The sequence below is a fragment of the Amyelois transitella genome, chromosome 20, assembly GCF_032362555.1.
Source record: "Amyelois transitella isolate CPQ chromosome 20, ilAmyTran1.1, whole genome shotgun sequence".
NCBI classification, from domain to species: Eukaryota; Metazoa; Arthropoda; class Insecta; order Lepidoptera; family Pyralidae; genus Amyelois; species Amyelois transitella.
This window is the reverse complement of record NC_083523.1, coordinates 4,159,988-4,185,124: the sequence shown is the minus strand read 5'-3', so window position 1 is coordinate 4,185,124 and position 25,137 is coordinate 4,159,988. Positions and strand designations below refer to the sequence as shown.

Here is a 25,137-nt window from a genome sequence, read left to right as displayed (position 1 = left end):
TATTCATCATCATCATTATATCGGCTGTAGACATCCTGTCCTGAACCACCTCGGCCACCTCGGAGGCGACCTGCATCCAACGTAGGCTAACGTAATGCTTTTGAATTTTGTACTTCCAAATTCAAATCAATACACGATTCAAGTTATTGTCCTTCTATTATTCTGTCCTTTCTGTATTAGTAGGTATACTAAGTACAGTATAAATTAACGGAAACTTTAAAGACAATGTTTTTGAAAAGTGTTTTACACAAAAATAAAACCACTTTTTAGATTAAAATATAGTTTGGGGATCACACCACACCATCACTTCCACATGGATTTTGTAAAGGCAATTATCGAATTATGCAGATTCATCATAATCTAGACTTCTGTGTCTTTTTAATGTGATCTGATAGACGAACTAGTCCTCAAAGAGTTTTTAACCGCTGCGCTTTGTTATGATTTAATTTAACCAATGGGTAGGCAGTATGGTGTTTAATGTAACATAATGAAACAAAAAAAAATTATTGACATTTTGTCTTGCTTGAGTTGACATTGACAATTGGTCTTTGTGCGCCAAAACAAGCTGAAAATATCGGCTTAAAATTAAATCTTATTTTCTATTTACATTGTTTTTAATAAATAATGTCCAAGCGCAATAGCGTAGGGGCGACAAATACGCTATTTAATTACTTCACAAAGACTTCACCTTCTAGCAAAAAGGCAAAACCAGCTGCAGATGATGAGCCGGTGAAGTTGAATTCCTCTGTAAATGGACCGAAGGAAACCAAACCTGATAGTGAGGAATTACTTGAATTTGATATTACTATTTATTTTCTGCATGTGCTAACCCATGAGCAAACGATATTCCGAAGTATAGAGATTTTGGATTTTGTTTATCTTGCGCAGATATTTTGGTCCGAAACCATTGAACTATTTCGCGTTAAAGTGATTTTAAAGGTGACGCTAAAGACATAATATCTCACTCTTGCTTTCTGTGAATTAGTCTTCTACCTCGGGGCTGTAGTCCCGGTTGCATCCTCACCACTATGAAGAGGAGCCTGGGATAGTCAGTCTTTATTGGCAACTCAAGTATTTTTAATTCTTTAGATAAAAAACGTGAACGGCAGCCTACCAATTCACCTACAGAGCAACAAGACAGCGATGATGAGCTTCCAATTGCTTCAAAGAGAAGAAAGAGGATCCGCATTAATCCAGTGGATTCTGATGATTCAGATGTAGAAAATAGAGGTATCATCACAGGTTTCATAGGCTAAATATTTGGTATCAAGTCATTAAGCTCCTTTTAAAAAATACCATTAAACAGTACCTATCTTTAAAATACACATAAAATGTGCTGTTTTTTTTTAATCTAGGCTGTATATTTAGGGACTGGTATTTTTGTTTTTTTTTTGATAGTGTTTTCCTAGAAGAGATCAATAAATGATATATTTGCAGAAATTAAAGAGTCGCCTAAGAAGAAGGAATCCACTGAAAGTAAATTGCAGAACAGCTTTAAGTTTGAACCCAAACAATCTCCAAAACCCAGTAAACCGAAATCTGCTGTGAGCAATGGGTAAGATTTCATTGTATTTGTTTTCTGGTACTGGAACTAAAGTTTATTAAGGGCTGTTTATAGTACACATAGACTCTGCCCCGGTAAGAGGCATGATTTTTATGTTATTTTTTCATGTCACTTTTATTAACTGTACTTAACAACAAAGTTTTGTACAAATATTTTCAAAAAACTTGTTTAATATTTCAGAGCTGCATCACAACCAAAACCAGAGCCTCAAGCAGAAAAAACTGTGATTGTAGATGATGGAAATTGGACCCACTGCAAGTTGGAGTGGTTGAAGCCCGAGAAAATCCGGGATGCTAACAAAAGGAGGCCTGATGATCCTGACTATGATCCCACTACGTTATATGTGCCACCTGATTTTTATAAAAATCAAACTCCTGTTAGTAATGAATTTTTAATTTAATAGACTTATAAGTGTTCCGCTACTGCCTTTCGATGACAAAACAAAAAGAGAAAAGCCTGCAGAAAAGGTGACATAGAAGAGTAATATGAACCAGGGCAAAAAATGGAAAACTTGTGCAAGACTATGTATGAACTTGTATAAGTTATAATAAATAATGGAAACAACTTTTGAAAATATTACTACATTATAAATATTATTCATTTATTTGTGAAATTACACTGTTATAATTCAAATTAAAAATTTTTATTCATTATTATTGGATACTCCATATCACTTAATAATCGTCATATGTTTTGGCTTCACAAAATTGGTTGACGTCAAATAAACTACTTAAAACTAAGTTTACTGCTTCTAAAGCATCAGTGCAGAAGAAGTACAGAATTATTTTATCCATATGATTTGTCAAAATTGTTTTCGAATAGGTTTTTTTATGCTAAAGACTAATCGTCTTAACCTTTGTAGGCTCATCGCCAGTGGTGGGAGATGAAATCATCCCATTTCGACTGTGTCCTATTTTTCAAAGTTGGAAAATTCTATGAATTATACCACATGGATGCTGCAGTAGGAGTTAATGAATTGGGATTTTCTTACATGAAGGTAAAAATATTTATTTTGTTTGAAGCATGATTGATTTTTTTAAAGGATAAGTAATTTATGTATGTTTTAATTTATACTATTGCTGAGATCCCTCAGGTCAGTCTTGGGTCTAACGTTGTACAGCTGACTTACCAGTTATGACTAAGTAACAAAGGCGAATTAATGATACTGTAATATTGGCTAGTTGGGAAACAGCTTCAAATATGCTTCATAAAAAACTTGATTGTATAGCATATCAGCCATCGGCTGAAGAAGTTGTTAAAGTCAAAGAAGAAAGCTTGACATGGATTAAGCCTGACCCAAAAAAATCTGTGTAATGTCACCTTCATCTTTCAAACAGATGTCCTCAATTGCTACTTAACAATATCATCAGGAGATTAGAGACATAATATTGAAGATCTCTAAGGGAAGCCTTAGCCTGGCAGAAGTTCAAACTCTACACACCTCTACTAATAATATTGTAATCCTGTTTTCACAGGGAGAGTTTGCACATTCTGGTTTCCCTGAAAGTGCATATGCTAGAATGGCTTCCACTTTAGTGTCGAAAGGGTATAAAGTGGCGCGTGTGGAACAAACAGAGACACCGGAAATGATGCAGGAGCGGTGCAAAAAGAGTAAGTGATATACAGTAAAACCCGTTTAAGACGATTTCACAGGGACAACCAAAAACGCGTCTTAAGCGGGAAAGCGTATTATGCGGGATATAGGGAAATAAAAAACGGACCTACTAAATACGTATTTATTAATATTAGGTATTGAATTGTACATTTAAAAATTATGTACGTATGTGTATATAAAATGCCGTGTATCTATCACGTTATTTAAAAATTAATCAAGCAAATCACTTATTTTAGTTTGACAAAAAGATTTTGAGGCATTAGCAATTACAAGATTTTCAACGTACCTAATTTAACTTTTGTAGTGCGTCTTCGCTTTGATTCAAAGAAGTTACATAGTGTCTTAAATCATTAACTGCTGATAATGGCTGGGCATGTGACAAAATCGGAGTTGACTCATCTTGATCATTATCACTTTCAGCCTCTTCTTGTGTGTTATTTACATTCTCTAAGATCTTCAATTGATTTAGGGCGTATTAAACGGGATGACGAATCGTATTAAGCGTTAAAGAATGTATGAAAACATGTCTCAAGTTGCAGGGACTGATGAAAAATGGCGTATTATGCGAGAAATCGTATTAAGCGTGATCGTATTAAACGGGTTCTACTGTATATGTTTTACCCTTTCTCCGATGCTTAAGGTTTCAAAGCTTTTTACTACATATGTGATTTTAAATTGTTGAATGAGTTTCTTCTAATTTTTTGATAATGTTTGCTAAGAATCTTTTGTAAATCAAAATCTACTGCTTTTATTTTTTTTTTCCAAAAATATTTTTTAGTTAAAATTTGGACTTACTAACAGCAAAGATGGGGGGAAAAATTGTGTAGGTATGTATATGCTCTCAACCCTGGTAGGATTATTTTCTATTATATTTTCCTTTCAGCGTTAATTACCGTTATATCCTCATCTTTCTTGAGAGGATGCAGTATGGTATGGGTTGCGCCTTTGACTATGATCCTTTGCTCTGCTCTCAGTTACAAGATATATGAAATAGTCTTTAAATTTCCCTTATCAAAATTACCATCTTCCAGCGGGCCAAAACAGCAAATGGGACAAAGTGGTCCGCCGGGAGATTTGTCAAGTGACCTTACGCGGGACTCAAATCTGTGGCCTCCAGGACCAGGGGCCCCCTGAGGCTGGCGCTGCGTACATGCTCTCAATAGCCGAAGAGGTGAGCTCTTAGTAAATAGTCAATAAATGGGAATTAATTGTATGGCTGTGCGCACGGTTCAGGTAGAAAGGACATACGTACATAAAGTCACGTCTATAACCCTTACGGTTTAAAGTAAATGTAAAAATAATTTATTCGTACAACCCCATTACAAAAAACAGAACACCATTAAAAAAAACGGGGTGGACAGAGCCAACAGTATTAAAAAACTAGGTAAATGCTTTTAAATAGCAGAACGCCTATCAGTCTTTACAAGACTGTTGGCTCTGTCTACCCCGCAGGGATATAGACGTGATTATATGTATGTATGTATGTAAAAGTTTTTAAAAAGACAAAGGCCATGTACAGCTGTTTGGCTTAATGTACGTGGAAACGTCTTTAAACCGACATTGTTAGAAGAGAAACGCTCTAAACTGCACTCTAAGATGCAATTTGTGTAAATATATATAGGTCTTCTTCTTCCTAAGTACATACTGTTAGGTAATTTCAAGCAATGATGATGATATATTTGCAGCACAACAACGGCTGCAGTGCGTACGGCGTATGTTTCGTGGACACTTCCATCGGTATGTTCCACCTGGGTCAGTTCCAAGACGACAAGCATTCCTCACGACTGCTCACCACTTTGGCGCACTACCCACCGGCTTTGGTAAGTAAAAAATTCAAACATTTGATATCGATTCCAATATTGTAACAGAAGACTTGTATTTTTGTGTGTAAAAAATGAACTAATAATACTTATTATTTTGGTTGACTGGAAGAAATCCCATTGGGGATAAGTCCGCCATTGTACATATTCTTCTAAATCCAATAATTGTTTTGTAATTTGTTTTATTTATTTTTATGTGCAATAAAGAGTTTACAAACAAACAAACTTATTTGTGAGGTGACATGTATCATTTAGGTATTTATATTATGTGTATTTAGGATTCCATTTTATCTTAAATAGATTTTTGTGGTACCAATTTTATAATAATTTTTCAATTAACAGATAATATACGACCGCAAAACGACCACGCCTCGCACAAGCAAACTCCTCAGTACACATTGTCACAGCGCGCGACGGGAGCCCTACCACTTGTGGGCTCCGGAGAAGACGTTGAAAGTCCTCGCGGAGAAGTACTACAGGACGAACGCTGACGGCGACTGGCCAGAGGGGATCAAACCGTTTTTGAACGAAGGTATATTTAAGCCAAATAGCTGAACGTGGTCATTTAGTCTCTTCAAGACTATTGGCTCTGTCTACCCCGCAAGGGATATAGACGTGACCATATGTATGTTTGTATGTTTAAGAGACAAATAAGCATATTTACGTAAAGAAAGTTATGAATGTAGATGAAGCGAAAGACAAGCGAAGAAACGTGATCTCTGCCTACCCCTCCGGGAAGAGGCGTGATTAGTTTATTTGTATGGATGATGATATAAGTATATCAGCAATGGAGGATGCAACTACAAAGATAAAAGAGAACAATCTTTGTTTGGCATTTTTTTATTGCTGAGGCACACAGGGTTCGCCTTAATGATCAGAAGCAGGTCAGACCCACTCACGTTTTGACCTCCGCGACCTTGATGATAGAGTCCGGGAAGTCAAACAACGAGAGTTAAAAAAAAATTAAATGAAATATTTTTTTCCATCACGTAAGTATCTTCTCTTCAACAGGTGACGCTCTAGGACTGACTCCTGCCCAAAATTGTTACCTGGCCGTCAAAGCGCTAGGAGGGTGCGTCTCCTACCTAACAGACTGCCTTCTAGACATTCAGATACTAGGCATGTCCCAATTCACCACATACACGCCACCGGACGTTCTAAATAAAACCTTATCGCAAGAAGGCAAGGTTGAAAATCGCTGGGAAGGCGGCAATACAATGGTATTGGATGCGATAACGCTGAGGAATTTGAGGATCGTTCAAGATGAAGGCTGCTTGTATGATAAACTGAACTTCTGTTCGACGCCTATGGGGAAGAGGTAAGAAAAAATATTTTCTTTATTCCACCTAGCAAAATCAAGTATTGTATTCTCAGTTCGGGATTAGAGACAGGATTCAAGTAAATATTTACATGTTGTGAAAAGATACATACATACATATAGTCACGTCTATGTCCCTTGCGGGGTAGACAGAGCCAACAGTCTTGAAAAGACTGAATGACCACGTTCAGCTATTTGGCTTAATAATAGAATTGAGATTCAAATAGTGACAGGTTGCTAGCCCATCCCCTAAAAAAGAATCCCAAATTTGTAAGCCTATCCCTTAGTCGCCTTTGATAAGATTGCTCGACATTTTAACGTTTTGTTTTACACCGACCTTCAGTAGAGATTTTTGTCGAGTTGCCATCAGCCAATCACAGCGAAGATTCTCAGGCATGACACCTAGCCTGGCGGAAGATCTTCCCTTTGCGGGATTGATCTGCCTTATTTCCGCAATGATAGTAAATTTATTTTGACAGGTGGTTATACCAGTGGGTGTGTGCGCCTAGTTGCAACCTTGCCGTAATAAAAGAGAGGCAGCTAGCTGTGAAGAAGTTATTGGAAGACCAGGAATTAAGCCAGGACGCGAAGAATATTCTCACCACGTTACCAGACTTGGAGAGATTACTGGCAAAGTATGTAATCGATTTTTGAATTTATTTTAATTCTGTGCATTGCATGTCCATAATATCATTTGTAAGTATTCCATAATTGTTACAGTATCTTCCGTTCTATGTATAATAAATAGCATAAATTGAAGATTTTTCGTTGTTACGAATTAACTCAAATACTACTAGTTTAGGAAATCATGAAATATTGAACAAGGCAGTTGCATCAGGCTTTTTTCTGAAGATTCCCACTGATGCTAAGCCCTGAGTTAAATTCTTGCCGATAAATTAGAACAATGTTAAGCAACACACACACAAACAGCAAAATATCTAGGTATTTTAAAACCTCATCGTTTGTATTACAGAGTACACGCGATGGGCAATCTGAAACGGTCTAAAACCCACCCTGATTCCCGCGCGATATTCTATGAAGAGAAGACATACTCCAAACGTAAAGTCCTAGATTTTGTCTCCGTGCTGAACGGGTTCACTGCTGCGCTGAAACTGACGGAATTGTTCTCGGAAACAGATGGGTTGTTGAGAAAGATCACTCAGTTCAGCCCCGAAGGGAAGTTTCCGGATTATAGGGAGACATTGAAGTTTTTCCAGGTAAGCTTTAGCGGACCCTAAACTTAGAAGTTTTATACCACAACCGCCCATGAATCTACCACTACCAACTTTCCGTTTATCTTCGCTTTTCTTCTTTTCTAATAGCTAATTCTTGATTCCTTACAAAATGTTCTCTTTTCTACCCCGCAATGGATATAGACGTTATTATATGCATGTATGATCGTGGCCTTACAGTCTTTTTTAATTTGTAGGTTCTGTCTAGCCCATACGGGATAAAGACGTAATTATGCGTAAATATGCATAGCTGGGAACAAAAAGAAAGTTGTTTTTATATGTCATATATTTCAGGAAGCGTTTGACCAAGCGCAGGCTGAGAAAGAAGGCCGTATCTTGCCCGGGGAGGGAGTTGATCAGGAGTATGACAACGCTTTGGCCCTAATCCGGGATATTGAGGACGAACTGAAAGACTACTTGAAGGAACAGGAGAAATACTTTAAGACTAGGGTATGTAAATTAAAAACAATAAAACTTACAAAATTTCACATAAATTAATTTCATCTCTTCTAATATTATAAATGCTGACGTTCCACCGTCTGTCGTAACGTACGTTTCATTGTGAAAAAAGAATCCACGCTGACGAAGTCCCGGCCGAAAGCTAAATTAGAGCAAAGATTTCGTTTGCTTAACTTTTGTTTATACATTTGTGGTGTTACAATTTTAAGTATAGTAAGTAATAACGGTTTTAGATAGGTAACATGATGTTTCTCACTATATTTCTCATTTGAAAATAGAAATAAACCTCTAATGTTGAAACCATAGAATTCAAAATAATATAAGACTATAAATAAGTGGTAAGTACGGAAGTTCATTGTTTTTGATTGAAACATGAGAAGAGAACCAAAATCAATGAACTTGCTTCGTTCGAACTTTCCACAAGATGCTTTGATATGATGAATTTTCGGAAATTTTCACATATTCTCAAGCACACATCTCAATATAAATGTAATTTCAGCTAACATATGTGGGCACGGACAAAAAACGCTATCAAATAGAAGTGCCGCAGTCCGCCGCCAGCAAAGCGGACTCGGATTACCATTTAGAGGGTGCTAGAAAGGGGTACAAACGGTACTCCACTAGAGAAACTAAGGTAATGGTTGTTTTCTTCAATAAGACTCTTATTTAACAATATTGTGTAGTTTTCTGGATTGATACGGTTTAACCATTAAAAAAAATCATTTGGGTTTATTCTTGAGCACATTGTTTATGAAAAGGACAGGGCTATTGCCCTTTGAAAAATAATTATGGCCTTTGCAGTTTATTTCTGTTTTTCTTTATCATTATTCCTTCTTATCGCAAGGTTAACACAAATATCTATATATATAAAACTCTTCCGTTACTGAGTGACTGACTGACAGACAACGCACAGTCGAAACTACTGGTCGTAGACAGCTGAAATTTGGAATGTAGGTTCCTTGGGATATGTAGGGGAGCACTAAGAAAGGATTTTTGGAAATTCAACCCCCAAGGGGGGGAAAAGGGGTAAAAACGTTTCTATGAAAAATCTTATTCCTTGGGTTTATAAACTTGAAACTTGGCATGAACACGTACATAGGCAAGTAAATATGTTTGACATTATAAGTTTTTTCAAACTACCCTCCAATCGTGATTTAGGGGGTGCGATTGGGTGACTGATTTATTAACGCACAGCCGAAACCGCTCGGTATAGGAGTCTGAGATTTTGAACAGAGGTTCCTTTAGTAACATAAGTGAGCACTAAGAAGGGATTTTTGAAATGTCAACCCCCAAGGGGGGGAAACGGGATAAACTGAGCCGGGGCTGCGGGAAAGTTCTAACGAGATACCGTGGCCCCGGAACGCAAAGGGCAACTGAAGGAACGAGGTGGGTTTTAGTCAGTAAAAGTCTGACACTCCCTTCCGTTCCACCCAGATCGGGAGAGGTCATTTGATGATTTCCCATCCTTAAAAAAAAAGACTTTGTATGACAACTTTCAATCGTCTCTTTAACATACATAATTATGTACATACATGCATAACATTAATAACATCACGCCTTTAAATCCCTATTTTGTGTTAACACTACCCATACAAACAGCTAAAAGGAAACAAGTGAAGAGACGAAATTTGTCCGCATCCATTTTCACCTAAATTCTTAACGTTAATGAGATTTACTTTTTATTATCAGGTCAACCTAATAGCCTCACATGTACGTATAACTTCGTAAGAATTTTCTTTCAACTCCTAACCGTTGAGGAATTGTACCTTCCATCATCAGCTCATTCACATGGGATAATGACTATCAGACGCAAATACTTAAACAGATCTATGAAATTGTCAAAAACGTAATTGCCTGTAAATTTGAGGTTTGCCCTAGATTTCCCTGGAATACCATCATCAGATCCTGACTAGGTAACAACGGGACCAACTTGAAAGTATACTCTACCGAACAAAAAAAGAATCACGTAAATCGGTCCATAAATCTCGGCGTAATCGGTATGCATAAATAAAACACCCGAATTTTATTTTCTATTAACTATCACGAGCCAACGCCATCTATCGAGCATCGAGACAGATCGCGCTATGGTTTCGTTACCGTCATTTAGCTAGGTTGCGTAAAATATTTTAATTTATCGTGTAATTTTAGCAGCGCCCCTAGCGGACATACGCGAAACTACATATTACACACTACAAATATTTTGATTTGAAATTATTATTCGTTTGATTCATTAACTTTTACCTTGACTTATTTAACTTATTTTACTCTCTATTTCAGTTAATTTTTGATTTGTTGATTAGATTTGATATTTTTGATAGTGATAGGTGTCGAAGTGCGAGAAGTCTTAAATATTGGTTAGTAAAAAATACGTATCAGTCGCGGAAAGCAGGATGGCACTAAATAGGATGGGATGGGACAGGATAGGACTGGACGGGGCAGGACGGGACACAACAGGTTGGGACGGGACGGAACAGAACGAGAAGAGACGGGACAAGACGGGAGAAGCCATATGAATTTAAACCAAATATAAACATAAAACAGCCCCGCACGATACGGGATAAAAAAAATGGGTGAAATTTTATGGCGTATCCTTATAATATAAATACATTTGCGCGGGCGAAGCCGCGGGCAAAAGCTAGTGTACAAATATTTTAACAGAAAATTTATTAATGATATAAAAGTCCAATAAACATATATCGAAACATGTTCCTTAACATATTAACGAACGTTATATATCCCTCTTGTTCCAACAGGAGTTTCTCTCTCGTATGATGGCTGCCGAAGAACAGAAGACAAACGTTCTTAAAGACCTCAGCCGGAGAATATTCGAGAAGTTCTCGGCTAGTTACGACAAATGGGAGGCCGCGGTGCAGTGTATCGCCACTTTAGATGTATTGCTTTCCCTCAGGTAATAGCAGCGAATACTGCAAATTGGAAGACCTCGCTTAGTTGCATGACAATGAATACTGATAGCTTCACATGTACCTAACTATTATTAGGTAGGCTACCATAACCAACCGGCCTTTAATTCACAAATTAGTGACAGTAGTGGGATAACATAAATATGGCAAAAGATAGCGAATACCAATTTAATACGGCGTTAATACGGCGTACGTAATCAGTTCTCAATCAGTCAATCGGTCTCAATCAGCCGATGGTCACGTCTTTATCCCTTGCGAGGTATACAGAGCCAACCGTCTCGAAAAGACTGAATGGCCACTTTCAGCTATTTGGCTTAATGATAGAATTGAGATTCAAATAGTGACAGGTTGCTAATCCATCGCCTGAAAGAGAATCCCAAGTTTTTAAGCCTATCCCTTAGTCGCCTTTTACGACATCCATGAGAAAGCGATGGAGTGGTACTATTCTTTTTTGTATTGGTGCCGGGAACCACACGGCTAATTTCTAAAATAATCTATTTCTTGGTTCAATAAAGAGTTTATCTATCTATTTGTTGCAGCGAATTCGCGAGACAACAAAGTGGTGAAATGTGTATACCTGATGTCACTTTTGACAAGAATAGTGAGGTAAGAATTACAAATTATTTTCTCAGCATTGTGGCGACATCTCCAAGCCACTCGTCACAACATCAAATCACACAACAACTGTCAATCATCGTGAAGAAATTGACGCGCACAACCAATAGCAGCGAAGAATCTAAATCGCGATTTCATAGATTTCACGGATTGGAGCTATATGTATATACAACCTCCGACACAACATCGTCGGAGCCGCGGTTCCCCAGGCATAACACCCAGCCTGGCGGAAGATCTTCCCTTTGGTGGCGGTCGAGCCGAATCATCGCTCCCGCTACAAGCATGTTATATGAACTAAAATGCTAAGATCAGAGACCAAAGTTACCATTAGCAAAATTTTAAATCGCTCCTGATTTACTGTAATCCGCATGTCAAGTTTTCATGCACGGAATCAGGTCATCAGTAAAAAAAAAAACGGCGAATGTTGAAAAGGTTGATTTGATTGAACATCAATAACGACTTGTGACAAAAAAAATAAAAATATTCTAAAAAGTCTATTTATATTCCAGCCGTACATCAACATAGTGGAAGGCCGTCACCCGTGCATTCCGATCGCGGAGTTCATCCCCAACGACACGGCGCTGGGCCCCGGGCCGCGGCTGCTGCTGCTGGCGGGGCCCAACATGGGGGGCAAGTCTACGCTCATGCGGCAAGTGGGGCTCATCACCGTGCTCGCTCATCTGGTAAGTTATACTTGATTTAAATCCAGATTCATTACAATTACATTGAGACTGGTGTCTACTAAGAAGAGAGAGAGAGTAGGAGAGACTGGTAATCTGCCATACAGGTTGTATAGCAAATTACCAGCCTCCTGCTCTGAACCAAGTGTAATAATGCAGGTAAAGACTTCACTCAGGAGAAAAAAAAATCTAATGAAGTATGAAATAAAATAAGTAAAAGAATTGAACATAAGGGCATATACCCATTATTAAACGCCGCTGCATCCTTTAGTTAAAATAATAATACCCCATGTTATACAGGGCAGCTACGTGCCAGCCCAGCAATGCAGCCTCAGCGTAGTGGACCGGGTATTCACCCGGCTGGGAGCCCACGACGACATCTTATCTGGACAGTCCACCTTCCTCGTGGAGATGAACGAGACCGCCGCCATTGTTAGCCACGCCAGTCTGCATTCGTTGGTGTTGTTAGACGAGTTAGGTGAGATATTAATTATATCTATACATCTTATCATCGAACCATTTCCGTTATATGAATTTTTGGAATTATCCGCAACATTGATAAGGCGTATGAACTATTATCACTTTTTCTAAAGTTAACCGCATACAGTAGAAAAGAGAGACTGAAGATAAAAGTAATTCATGTGCCTGTACACTAATTAAGAAAAAAGAAAAGACATCCGCGTTGGCGCGCTGTTGCAAAAAACTTTGACAAATAACTTCACAGATCATTTACATTTTTGTGGTTACAAAAACAGGCCTTCGAGGTTCAAAGTAAAGTAAGCAAAAGGAAGCAGGTACACTTTTCCTCGTGGACTAACTAGATGAGATAAATGTATTTTAACAATGCGATTAAATTAAATGCAAATTTTCTAGTCGGCCACAGTAAGGAGGCCTTAAAAAAAATGATTCACTAAAACAATGAAATAACTACTTAAATATAGCTTAATTTGTTAAAAAATAAAAATTTTGTCTAGGAATTCCATAAGTTGCGAAATTTATCGTTATTTTATGCTAACGATGTATCATAGTATAATATTATGTCTAATCTTAATAATTACCATAAAAATTGCTTCGAAAACGTGAGTTGATTGTGAATTGATATTTCACTGATCTGTTCAAGGAGGCTCGTTGGTCTAGGGGTATGATTCTCGCTTTGGGTGCGAGAGGTCCCGGGTTCAAATCCCGGACGAGCCCAGAATTTTTACTAGTATTTTTTTAGGGTAAGATTTTCTTAATCAAAATCAAAGAAAATTTTTCGTGTATATTTTGTAAATTTTGTTCCACATTAATATCTATTTCGTGTTTTCTTCGTATTTTTCTTAAAGACCGCTGTTGAATTTCGCCTTTGCGTATTCTTTACAATTTCTACATACTTCATATATAATGTACTAGAAATACATTTAGTTTTACTTATTAATTAGATATCAATTTACCAACAACGCTGGTCTAATTTACTTTACGTACTTACCACTTTCTGAAAAAATCTATTAAGTGAAAGAATTATCAAAAAATTAATACATAATTAAGGTTGTTAATTACATAATAATGTTGCTATTATAACTATGTATATATATTTCAAGTTTGTTTGCCATGTTTCAACGAAGGCTCTTAGTTACTAAGTTTATCTGTAGGTACATCATGAGAGTAGTTTTTATATTCGTCTCACACTTACGTACCTACCTAGTATGATTTATGATTCATTCCGGCCGCCTACACATCAGTTTTCGTAATCAAAGTGACCAAACACCTTTCACTTTGGTATACGCCACCGCGAAGTAGTATTCGATACATATTTTCGACAGTCCAGTCAGCCGGCTCGTTGGTCTAGGGGTATGATTTTCGCTTAGGGTGCGAGAGGTCCCGGGTTCAAATCCCGGACGAGCCCAAACATTTTTTATATTGTTTTTATCTGTAATATTTTTTTGCATGATGCACTAGTATTAGGTAGCTTGCGTATTCGCTCACTGCCGAATATCCTATTCCCATGGAATTTCCAGGAAATTCCAGAATCCTCTAGGAGCATGTATCGTTAATTCCAAAGTCATAGGCGTTTATAAACTCTATTTTAATTGATAATTTCTTCATAAAAAAATTCAGATCTTTATACTTAATACTTGTATGATGACTAAGAATTAGTGTATTCATTTTATCAGACTCGTACACTGCTATAAGCTTATAACTGTTAATTTCAGACTTTATCTTTATTACTTCCTGTAACTCATAAGCCGTAATGGTTTTTTGTATTTATAACTTACTTACAAATACTACTACACAATTGTGGCACTTTTCCAAGTAATACATACATACATACATAAAATCATGCCTCTTTCCCGGAGGGGTAGGCAGAGACTACCTCTTTCCACTTGCCACGATCTCTGCATACTTCCTTTGCTTCATCCACATTCATAACTCTCTTCATGCAAGCGCGGCGGTTTCGGGTACTTTTAACCTGACCCAAGTAATCTTCATTGATAAGTTAAAAAATGAATGAATGATAATTTTTTTTTAAACACAGCCCCGGTTAATTGATAGTAACTCAGTATTTTGGACTAAGTGAGTGCCAATTTTTTTAATTGTTTACCCCAGGTCGAGGCACGTCCACTTACGACGGCACCGCGATAGCGTCCGGCGTGTGCGCAGAGCTGGCGCGGCGCGGGTGCCGCGTTGTCTTCTCCACGCATTACCACTCATTGGTGAATCATCTGTCTTCACACCCGGGAGTTGTTTTGGGGCATATGGTAAGTTTTTTTATCTTTTTCTTTTCTTTCCCTTGGAGTTAGTCCTAGTTACATCCTGACCGTTGGATAGGAGTCCGTGGTGCGCCTTTAATGATGATCCAAGATTGGATTTTAACTAATCTACACATTAATTATTCGTACGATGCTTGTGTTGTTTGGATCTAATTATATTAAATTCAAGAGTGGGCAAGTCTGGAATTTACGAAACGATTCCAGTCTGATCATCGTGGCTACTAACGGGGCATTCTAACCCAGCTCGGATGATGGGTCGATAGGTGAAAGTGTTTAAAGTTTTATCTCGTTAGGACAACCTCGGGAAAGAGAGAGTGCTCTTTACTAAACTGCCGGGAACCACTAAGTCACACACACACATTATCATCCTGACTGGCACATGTTTGTGTCGCCTGAGTTCCCCATAATGCACGGTCAGGTAAATAGACTTGTATATTACCAGTTGAACTTATCATAAATCATTCTTCAGGCCTGCATGGTCGAAACGGACGAATCGACACCTGACAGCGAAGACCACATCCCAGAGGAAACCATAACATTCCTCTACAAACTAAGCCCGGGGGCGTGTCCAAAATCGTACGGTTTCAACGCGGCCCGTCTCGCCGGCATTCCGAAGGAAATCACCCGGCGAGCGCACGAAATCTCAAAGAAAATTGAAAAAGAGGCCGCCTGTGCCCGCGCCTTTAGAGATATTATGAAAATGGAAGCCACTGCGAAGGATGTCAGGGAGTTACTGGCTGGTTTGAGTATTTAAGTCTTTTTTTATTCTTTGTTGATTGTGGAATGTTAAATAATTGCTAGCCTCGTTGGAGACGAATATATTGCTGGTTAAGTTTGCTTTTAGAATCTCTTTTATATGATTTTGATCCTTTTATAATGTACAATTGTTTTTAATTGTCAGTATTCTCAAGATTTTGTGAAGTTGTGATTAGTTTGGAACATACCTATAAACCTACCTATGCTAGATTGTATACGTCGAAAGACCTATGTTCGATTGTCAATTTATTTACTGGACATTATAATTTCCATTTTATACCTAAATGGTAAGTAATGTCTTTATGTTTTCCTTATATTGTACATCAATGGAATTATGGAATTGTACATATACATATATTGAAAAATATATGTTATGCCATCAGAATCTTTTTTGTGATTTTCCAAAAGCCATTTGTTTGTTGTAGGCTTTATCACGTAAGTAATGTTTGTGTTTGGTCACAAATTGTTATTGTTAATTAAAGCGAGAACAGGGTTTCAATATAATTTTTCGTTAGCTCAGTTTTGTTTTCGAATAAGTTGTTAGTCTGTGATTATTATACGAAGTGAATCTACCTAATTTGCCATTGCTTAAATGTGTAGCGACTATTTTTTATCAGAATAAAACTGATTTTATTTTCTCTTTTTCTCTATTTTATTCTATTATTAAGCTAAATACTAAACGTTGCCTATCAGTCTTTTCAAGACTGTTGGCCCTGCCTACCCCGCAAGGGACTACCCCTTCTATTATGCGGAAGGTTGTATGAGTCTTTGTTCACACAAAAACGTCTTAGCGGATTTAAATGCATCTCTACTTAAGTTTATTTACTTTATACATACAGAATAACACTTAGGCGCTTGTATATGCGCCTAAGGCACCGGGCGGCAGCACTTATAGTGCTAATATCGCTGACGAATATTCCTGAACAAAATAATTTAATTTTTTTATTTTCCCACACATCCATCATTTTTTTAAGGTCGTTTCAACTATCAAGAAAACAAATCATATTATTTATCCAGTTTATTTTCATGTCATTAATTAAATTCAATTAATTCGTAACTAAATTACAAAAACACCATGCCATTTTTGTTCATATTGTACAATCTCTTTACATACCTATATATTAAATTTATGATACTTACTAATAACTTAAATCGCAGTTTACGTAATTTTAGCATTGTATAAAAATGATTTAAAAGGAATGTCATTTGCAAATAAACAACTATCTTGTACAATTTTAAACGATCGCACATTGCAGCCATACAAAAAGTGTGCTAAATGACTAGTTTGAAATTTTTATGGTCATAAGATTGGTACATACATATATTTGAAGGATAGATTCGGCCAATGATACTGAATAACTTTTATAAGGTACCATGAAAAATTCATCATTCATTCATTGGCATAATTTAAAGACTGTTTGTAGGTTTTGGCAAAGTTATGCGGAACGATAATTATACCAAACGTTATGTGCAGGCGCAGTCTTTAAATTATGGCACCAAATGTTATGGCGTTGAAAATACTCTTCTTCATCAAAAGGGAAATACGAATGCTTTATTTGATTTCAATGAATGTTGAGCAGTTTCTATACATGGCCTTTAAGTATTTTCAAGATATAGACGTAATTATATGTAGGTCCTCATGAATGAGAAACAAAATAATTTTCATTTCATATAACCGAATCCACCCTTTAAATATTTGGTATATGTGGAATACAGACCTTGTGTATTAAGAAATGACCCTTGTAAATATAAATATATATATATATATATATAAGTGTACCAAAAAGTAACTAATCCAATTGAAATGGTAGTGTTACTTATTGTACCTAAATATGATTTAAATGTTTGAATATTATGACAAGTTTTAACACGTTTCGCAAACAAATACAGGTACATTAGGATCAGATAAAGACAAAAACAATAAATATTGCATTTTTAACGCAAATAAGTACATAAAGACAACACGTAGGTGTACTCGTGTAGATTTTGTGATCAAAGTGTCATATTTTTTTTATTTCTAAAAATTAATTCGGTAAATATTGATATATAATTTAGATAAGTTCAAGTTAAAATAAAATAGAAAATAAAATAATATATGTACACGCCCACAAGTGATTGAGAGAAGAACTGACTTATTTGAAAATTGTATACATTTAGATAAAACATTTATTTAAAATATACCTATTTCAAACTATAACATTAAATTTAAAATTTATTTGGTGTTAGGATATACATAATTATCTATTGTACTACAACACAGAATAATTTAAACATAAGTGAGAATAAGTGGGTCAATTTGAGAATTATTATCTGTATAAGTATCATTATTTTTATACAAAAACATCTCTGCTTTGTTATACTTTTTTTGTAAATATATTATCACAACTACTAATATTATAAATGCGAAAGTAACTCTGTATGTCTGTTACGCTTTCAATCACGCCTAAACCATTGAACCGATTTAGATTCGGTACAGAGATAGGACCAGGCCACAACTGTGCGTTGCGGCGTCGCATCGCAAAAATCAACGACGCCGCACAACGCATCGTGGAAAATCCGATGCGCTGCGCAACGTACAAATCTGCGATGCGACAACGCGTTGCCGTTTAGTCGGTGTCCATACTTTGAACGACCTGCACGTGTTTTTTAAGCGATATGGCGGAGTACGATGTCGACCACCTGATATCTTTAATTTACGAACGTCCCGTCCTTTGGGACAAAACTATATCACAATTCAAAGACAAAAATTTAAAAACAGAAGCATGGAGGGAAGTGTGTACAAGTTTATATTCAAATTTTGAGGAGTTAAATACTGTTGAAAAATCAAAAATCGGTAAGTACTTATAAACATTTATATTTTCGTTAACTGCCAACTTAGAGCTCCAATGTTATCTACTATTAAAATAATTACAAAATTCGTTTCTGATTATGTTAGCTTCCGTTCTACTTTCATGTGTTGTTTCGTGTAAAATTTGCAAAGAATCGTCAATAATCATTTCTTCAAACGTTTGTGCGCCATCTCGATTCAATACAAAGTTGTGTAATACACAGCATGCTTTTATAATGTCTATTGTGAAATCGTAAGAAACATTAATGGGTCGGTGAAATATGCGCCATTTATTTGCGAGAATGCCAAAAGCGCTCTCAACATATCGTCTGGCTCGGCTCAAACGATAATTAAAAACTCGTTTTTCTATCGATAAAAACTTCCCAGAATATGGGCGCATTATATTATTTGTCAGTGGTAATCCTTCATCCGCCACGAAGACAAAAGGAATTTCTTTTTGAAAGCCAGGTAACGGTTTTGGCGGAGGTATAGATAATTGACCTTTTTTTAATAAGTCGTATAGTTTTGAATTTTGAAAAACAGTGGAGTCACATTCCTTACCATATGCACCTATATCGACATATATAAATTTGTAATTCGTATCAACAAGTGCTAATAGAACAATGGAATTATAATTTTTATAATTGAAAAATAGGGATCCACTGTGATCCGGGCTCAATATACGAATGTGTTTTCCATCTAGCGCTCCTATACAATTAGGAAAGTTGGTCTTTTTTTCATACTCTTGAGCAATTTGTTCCATCAGCTCTGTTGTAATTTTTGGTAATTCCAACCTTTTAAGAATGTTCCATAAAATACGACAAACAAATTTTACTATTTCTGTTATTGTAGATTTTCCACGATAATATGTGAAATGCATATCTTTAAAAGTATTTCCCGTCGCCAGGTACCTGAAAAAAAAAAACAAAATAAATCATTATTCTTCATATTTTTTTAGGTAACGATGTCATAAAAAAATGGAGAGGAATCAAGGATAATTTTACAAAATACGAAAAAAAATTAAACGAGCAATGTAAATCCGGAGCTGGGGCCAAAAAAATTAAACAATATCATCTATACGACCAGCTCCTATTTCTGAAAAAGAATTTTCAAAATAAAACAACATCAAGTCTTGACGATGAAGAAATAAGACCAAGCACCTCAACCCAACAAAGCCAGCAACCTGTCATGCCACGTTACCAGCCTGCATCGCGTAAAAGAAAAATTGACGAAGACGAATTTGAGAAGAATATTATAGCTGCTTTAAAAACACCTGAAAGTAGACATTTATCTTTTTTTAAAGGAATTTTGCCATCATTGGAAAAATTGAATGATAATCAAACAATAATTTTCCAAAGTCGTGTCCTACAGATATTAACTGATTTACACCAACCATCATACTATCCCAGCCACTATCAAACTTCACAAACATCCGTCCAAGCAAACTATCAAACATCTCAAACAACTGTTCAGACTGGCTATCAAACAGCTCAAATGTCTATGCAGAGTGGCTACCAAACATCCATTCAACGCAGTGCCTTCCAAAGCGGATGCGAAACATCACCGGCGCCTATGCAATCGTCTCCACAAACGCCAAGGAATGATGATGTAAATGAGCCAGAACAAATTAATTTCGATGAGGAACTAACAAATTTGACGAATGACACACAATCGGATTACGAGTTTTGAATAACACTAAATTGTGAAAATGATTAAACAGTATGATTATAGTATAAATAGTTTATTTTTTTCTTACCTTATAGTTAATCCCAGCATCTCCAGAGGTTCGATGGGTTTTCTAAATATGTATTTCTTTTGTAAATGAGGCTTTATCAAACTAAGAAGCTCTTCAAAACTTCCTACACTCATCCTAAAGTAATCGAAAAATTTAACCTCGTCCACTTTTAGCGCCTCATATTTCCTTTTGAAGTGGTTTCCATCTTTATTCATAATTGTCAGTAATGGGTGCACCCAGTACTTTCTTTTCTGTTTCTTTTTCTTAATACGCCTTAACGCAAGCAGAAGTAGAACACGCGCAGTGCGATCCATGTCTCACTAGAAACTGAAACGTTGGTTAGCGTCTTTACGTACGATGTCGTATCCGATGAAATTTTTGCGTTGCGACATCGCATCGCATAGCTGTGCGATGTTGTTTTTACGATGCGACGCCGCAACGCACTGTTGTGGCCGTTGCCCCAGAGAAAGAACAGGTTTTATTAAGCAAAAAATAGAGAGATGAGTACGCAAAAACTAGTAAAGTATACATTTAAATGAGAAAATGTACCTACATACTAAATATTAATCTTGATATTTAATAATACAATACACCAAGAACTGCGATTCTTGATCTGGTCAAATAACTGTGATTAGAGAAACAGCAATGCTGCAGAAAGAGTAAACCTTTTGGTGGTTTTAATTTTCATGTACACTTTTAAAATATTTTCATTCTATTGACCCACTTAGTAATTAAACTTAAATATTACAATTTGAATCATAAACAGACTTAATACTGCTAAAGGAAATCTACATAAAAAATGGATCGGAATGTATTTCCTTTTTGTTGGCACCTTGTAAACATTTTGCTATTACATTAAACATTCATTTTGCCTAATAAAATTAGTAACTAACATTTGTGACAAACAAAGGTTTAAATGGGTATAACATTGCGTCACACAAAACTGCTGTGCTTAAGTACATTGATAAAATCGATCTAATCTAAACCTTATTAGCAGTCTTATAATATAAAAGCACTTTTATTTACATCGCTTAAATTATTTTACTAATGTATTTGCAACTTCCTTAAATTTTTCTATGTAAAATAATAAGTTGGGTTTGTGTTCTATTCGTCGACCATGTCCCAACGGCTGACCAAAATGTTTAAAAACTCCCAAAATAAGAAACACTGACAACACTGAGTTTTTGTTTTGATGTTTATTAATATGGCAACACCATATTTGTCACCTGACATACACAGCTGCATTCTATTGGTCGAAATATTTGACATTTTTTGACGTAAAGATGGCTCCCGGTAAGTGCTTATTGATTTTACTAAGATTTTTTTTTATTGATATCTTGCGTAATCCTTATTAATCTTGAAAGCATTGCATATATTTGTTATTAAAACATGGCATATATATAGAGGATAGTCTAATTAACTAACTTAAAGCATTATTTCTGTATTTTCTATGGTCGCGTGGTTTTGGGAGGCTGGTCTACATTTTGGAACCTAATTTTTATTAATGTCCCTTTCTCCGACCACAGTGGTCGACTATTGGAAAATATAACCAATGACAAAAGTGTTGTTTTTCTTTGATTTTCAGTACGAGTTATTGTTTAGGTTTACTATCTAAGAATCCGTAACTTTATATTTGGTCTTTTTCCAATAGTCGACCAGGGTGGTCATCTAATAGTACTGACAAAATTTGCTTATCTAATGCTCGACCACTTAAGCTTTGGTGATGGTTGTAACATTAATTGCTATTTTACACAGTCAAGAAGAAGGAAAATTCTAGAAATCTGCGCTATCCAGAGTCTGCAATGAAATCGACTATACAAGCAGTTCGCGAAGGTCGTTTCAAATTAAGAGAAGCAGGACGACATTATGGTGTGCCACACAACACGCTCAGCAATAAATTAAAAGGTGTGGTGCCTGAAGAAAGAAAGATGGGTCGTGAGACCTATTTAACGAATGAAGAAGAAAAACTATTAGTTTCATACATAGAAGCTAATGCCAAAAAAGGCATTCCAATAAAAAGACAATCCTTAGTTGAAACCGTGAAAAAAATTATAGATGAAGACGGACGCAAAACGCCCTTTAAATGTAACCGTCCGGGGAGAAAGTGGATTGACTTGTTTAAGAAGCGGCACCCGCAGTTAAGTGAAAAGAAGGCGGAGAGCATATCGACATCACGAGCTAATGTTACAGAGGCTGATCTACGACAATGGTTTGAATCCCTTAAGCAATATTTGACTGAGGAACAAGCGCTGGAAATTCTTGATGACCCAAGAAGAATATATAACGCAGATGAATCTGGATTTCAAACTTGCCCTCAGTCAGGACAAGTATTGGGGCCTGTGGGAATGAAAAACTTTTTTGAGATCAAATCAGGTAAAGAAAAAGAGCAGCTTACTGTCATGGCCTGCATTAACGCCGCCGGCGAAGTGGTTTCCCCAATGGTTGTTTATCCGTTGGTCCGTATTTCGAAGGATATAACGAGCAATGTTCCGACAGATTGGGCCATTGGAAGATCACCTAAAGGTTGGATGACAGGCCCGTTATATTTCGAGTTTATTGCAAACGTGTTTGATCAGTGGCTCAAGAGGGAAAATGTTAAGAAACCGGTGTTGCTTTTAGTTGATGGCCATCGCTCACATATGACTTTGCAAGTATCAGAGTACTGCGCAGAAAATCAAATACTTGTCCATGCGCTATATCCGAATTCAACGCACATTACTCAGCCCGCAGATGTTTCACTTTTTAAGTGTCTTAAAAGTGGTTGGCAAAACACTGTGTTTGAATACAAACAAAACACGGGCAATAAGTATATTACTCGTGCTGGCTTTGCACCCCTTTTGCTCAAAGTATTTCAAAATAAAGTCACGTCCCAAATAGTAGCAAACGGTTTTAAGCGGTGTGGACTCTATCCATTTGATCCTTCTGCGGTAGACTATAGTAAATGTATGGACAATGAAGTGCGAAAAGTTTTACCAAGTGCTACTGAAGTCGGAGTGGAAACACTTCTTTTGCTGGAGTCCTTTATGAGGCGAGGCCGCGCGGAACAATTTAGAAGGGCCGAAAAAGAAGATTGGCAAGGAGACGAATCAGCAAAAGAATTATTTTATGTGTGGAAGAAGTTCCGTCGACAATGTTTGCATAAAAATGTGTCTGAAGATGTATTTATTGAAAATGAAATAGCAACGGAAAATCTGCTTCCTGAATTCAACCAAGATAATGATTTGCCTCCGTCTCCATCTATTATGTTAACACCACCACGAGCTTTGCGAACGGACTCTACTACGTGCAGTTCAGTTACGACTCCCAATAAAAATCACCCAGATGCCAATTCGTGTATAACTCCTGAACTAAATAAACAGGTAGCAAGCTCCTCGAATAATCAAGAATATTTACTACTAAGGCGCTCTATTGATAAGACGCCGCCACTAAGTTCAGAAACGTGCTCCACTAAGCATATCAATCCTAAATTAATAGAGATAATGGCACAGAAACAGAAATTAGTTAGTCCGGCTTTCGCAAATCATATTCTATTTCCATCTGATTCACCAATAAAAAAATATACCAAAGAACGTATGCCTTTAGCAGTTACGTCTCCAGCATTTCGGGAATATTATAAAATAAAAGAACAGGAGAAAGACAGAAAAGCTGAAGAGGTGGAAAGAAGGAAAAGAATACGAGAGGAAATAAGAGCAAATAAGAGTCAAAAAGCACCTAGAGCAAAGAATTCGAAACAACCTAGTCGTAGAAAAAGTAAAAAATCAAGAAGACAGATTATATGGAGTGATAGTGAAACAGAAAGCGAAGATAAAAATTCAGAGCAAGATGAAATATCTAATTCGGATTCCGAGAACATACCCCTCAGCAGAATTTGTGGGAAGAAAAAGAAGTTATCTAAGGGAGACTATGTGATAATAAGATACGAAGGAGAATACTTTCCGGGAGTGGTAGAAAGCGTTGATAAGTGTAGTTTCGAAATAAGCTCAATGACTTTCTCCACAGGAAACACTTTTAGATGGCCCGAAAAACCAGACAAAATTTGGTACTCTATGAAAGATATAGTAGAGCATATAGATACACCAGTCTTAACGAACAAAAGAGGTTTTTATACGGTAAAAGAAATGTCAAAATTTTTGCCTTTTACTGTTTAGTTACTTTTTCTTACATATTTCCAACATTCTTTTTTTATGGATATTTTTTTTTGTTATGTGTTTTAAAATTACTTACTTACTTTTGAAGTTTTATAAAAGGTTAATAATAATAATAGTTTCGTAAAAATATTATAATAAACGGTGATATCTTTTAAATGTTTGATCTCTCTCTTTGTCGTTATAAATTTTTTTATATGCAGGTTTAGATTTACTAAAAAATATGTTTATTAGCTATTAACAATTTTAATAAACAAATTAATAACAAATAAATGTCTATTTATTGCCTTAATTTAAGTTTTTAGTAGTGGTCAGCTATTGGAGCATTGCCTGGTCAGGTATTGGTTTTTGATGGTCGAGGTATGGGTACATACCAGATTTTTATTTTGTATAGTGCATATTATAATAAATGCTTTATGTAAAACACAGATATGTATAAATGTAATCAAAGTAAAGCCAAAATATTCATAAAAACACATAGATCTATAGATCGTTAATTATTAAGTAATCATTATTAAATTTAAAAGTTTGAAACCGCTTAACTGGTCCACAAATGGAACACTAACCTTTATCAAATAGCAAAATTCACAAGAATTGTTTAAATCGTGAAGCTAAAAAAACATTCTTGGAGTTCAAAAACTGAGTGACGATGAGAATCAAACGTCAGTTACGTAGTAGTGGGATTCTTTATTATATTAGT

At 36.2% G+C, this 25,137-nt stretch overlaps 3 protein-coding genes and 2 non-coding genes across 5 annotated transcripts; 4 read left to right on the top strand and 1 right to left on the bottom strand.

Moving 5' to 3' along the window:
* The first annotated feature begins 560 nt into the window (after positions 1-560).
* Positions 561-16,368, top strand: LOC106131588 (probable DNA mismatch repair protein Msh6). The gene is made up of 20 exons (XM_013330726.2): positions 561-778; positions 1,090-1,230; positions 1,438-1,555; positions 1,745-1,940; positions 2,427-2,561; positions 3,040-3,175; positions 4,211-4,350; positions 4,865-4,999; positions 5,342-5,531; positions 6,011-6,317; positions 6,797-6,952; positions 7,291-7,534; positions 7,844-7,999; positions 8,508-8,642; positions 10,762-10,916; positions 11,469-11,535; positions 12,054-12,227; positions 12,525-12,702; positions 14,811-14,962; positions 15,444-16,368. Exons 1-20 carry the CDS (start codon positions 625-627, stop codon positions 15,726-15,728), a joined length of 3,354 nt encoding a protein of 1,117 aa, XP_013186180.1. The 5' UTR covers positions 561-624; the 3' UTR covers positions 15,729-16,368.
* Trnap-ugg (transfer RNA proline (anticodon UGG)) lies at positions 13,347-13,418 on the top strand. Its single transcript has one exon. It is a non-coding gene; the product is annotated as a tRNA-Pro (tRNA).
* Trnap-agg (transfer RNA proline (anticodon AGG)) lies at positions 14,038-14,109 on the top strand. The gene has a single exon. It is a non-coding gene; the product is annotated as a tRNA-Pro (tRNA).
* Positions 16,369-16,733: 365 nt separating the features above from the next.
* Positions 16,734-20,606, bottom strand: LOC106131587 (uncharacterized). Its single transcript, XM_013330725.2, has 2 exons — positions 20,314-20,606; positions 16,734-19,468 (listed from the first exon to the last, which is right to left on the bottom strand). Exons 1-2 carry the CDS (start codon positions 20,604-20,606, stop codon positions 18,619-18,621), a joined length of 1,143 nt encoding a protein of 380 aa, XP_013186179.2. The 3' UTR covers positions 16,734-18,618.
* LOC132902928 (uncharacterized) lies at positions 18,386-20,315 on the top strand. The gene is made up of 2 exons (XM_060949905.1): positions 18,386-18,563; positions 19,516-20,315. The coding sequence occupies exons 1-2, from the start codon at positions 18,386-18,388 to the stop codon at positions 20,244-20,246; spliced, it is 909 nt and encodes a 302-aa protein (XP_060805888.1). The 3' UTR covers positions 20,247-20,315.
* Positions 20,607-25,137: the final 4,531 nt, after the last annotated feature.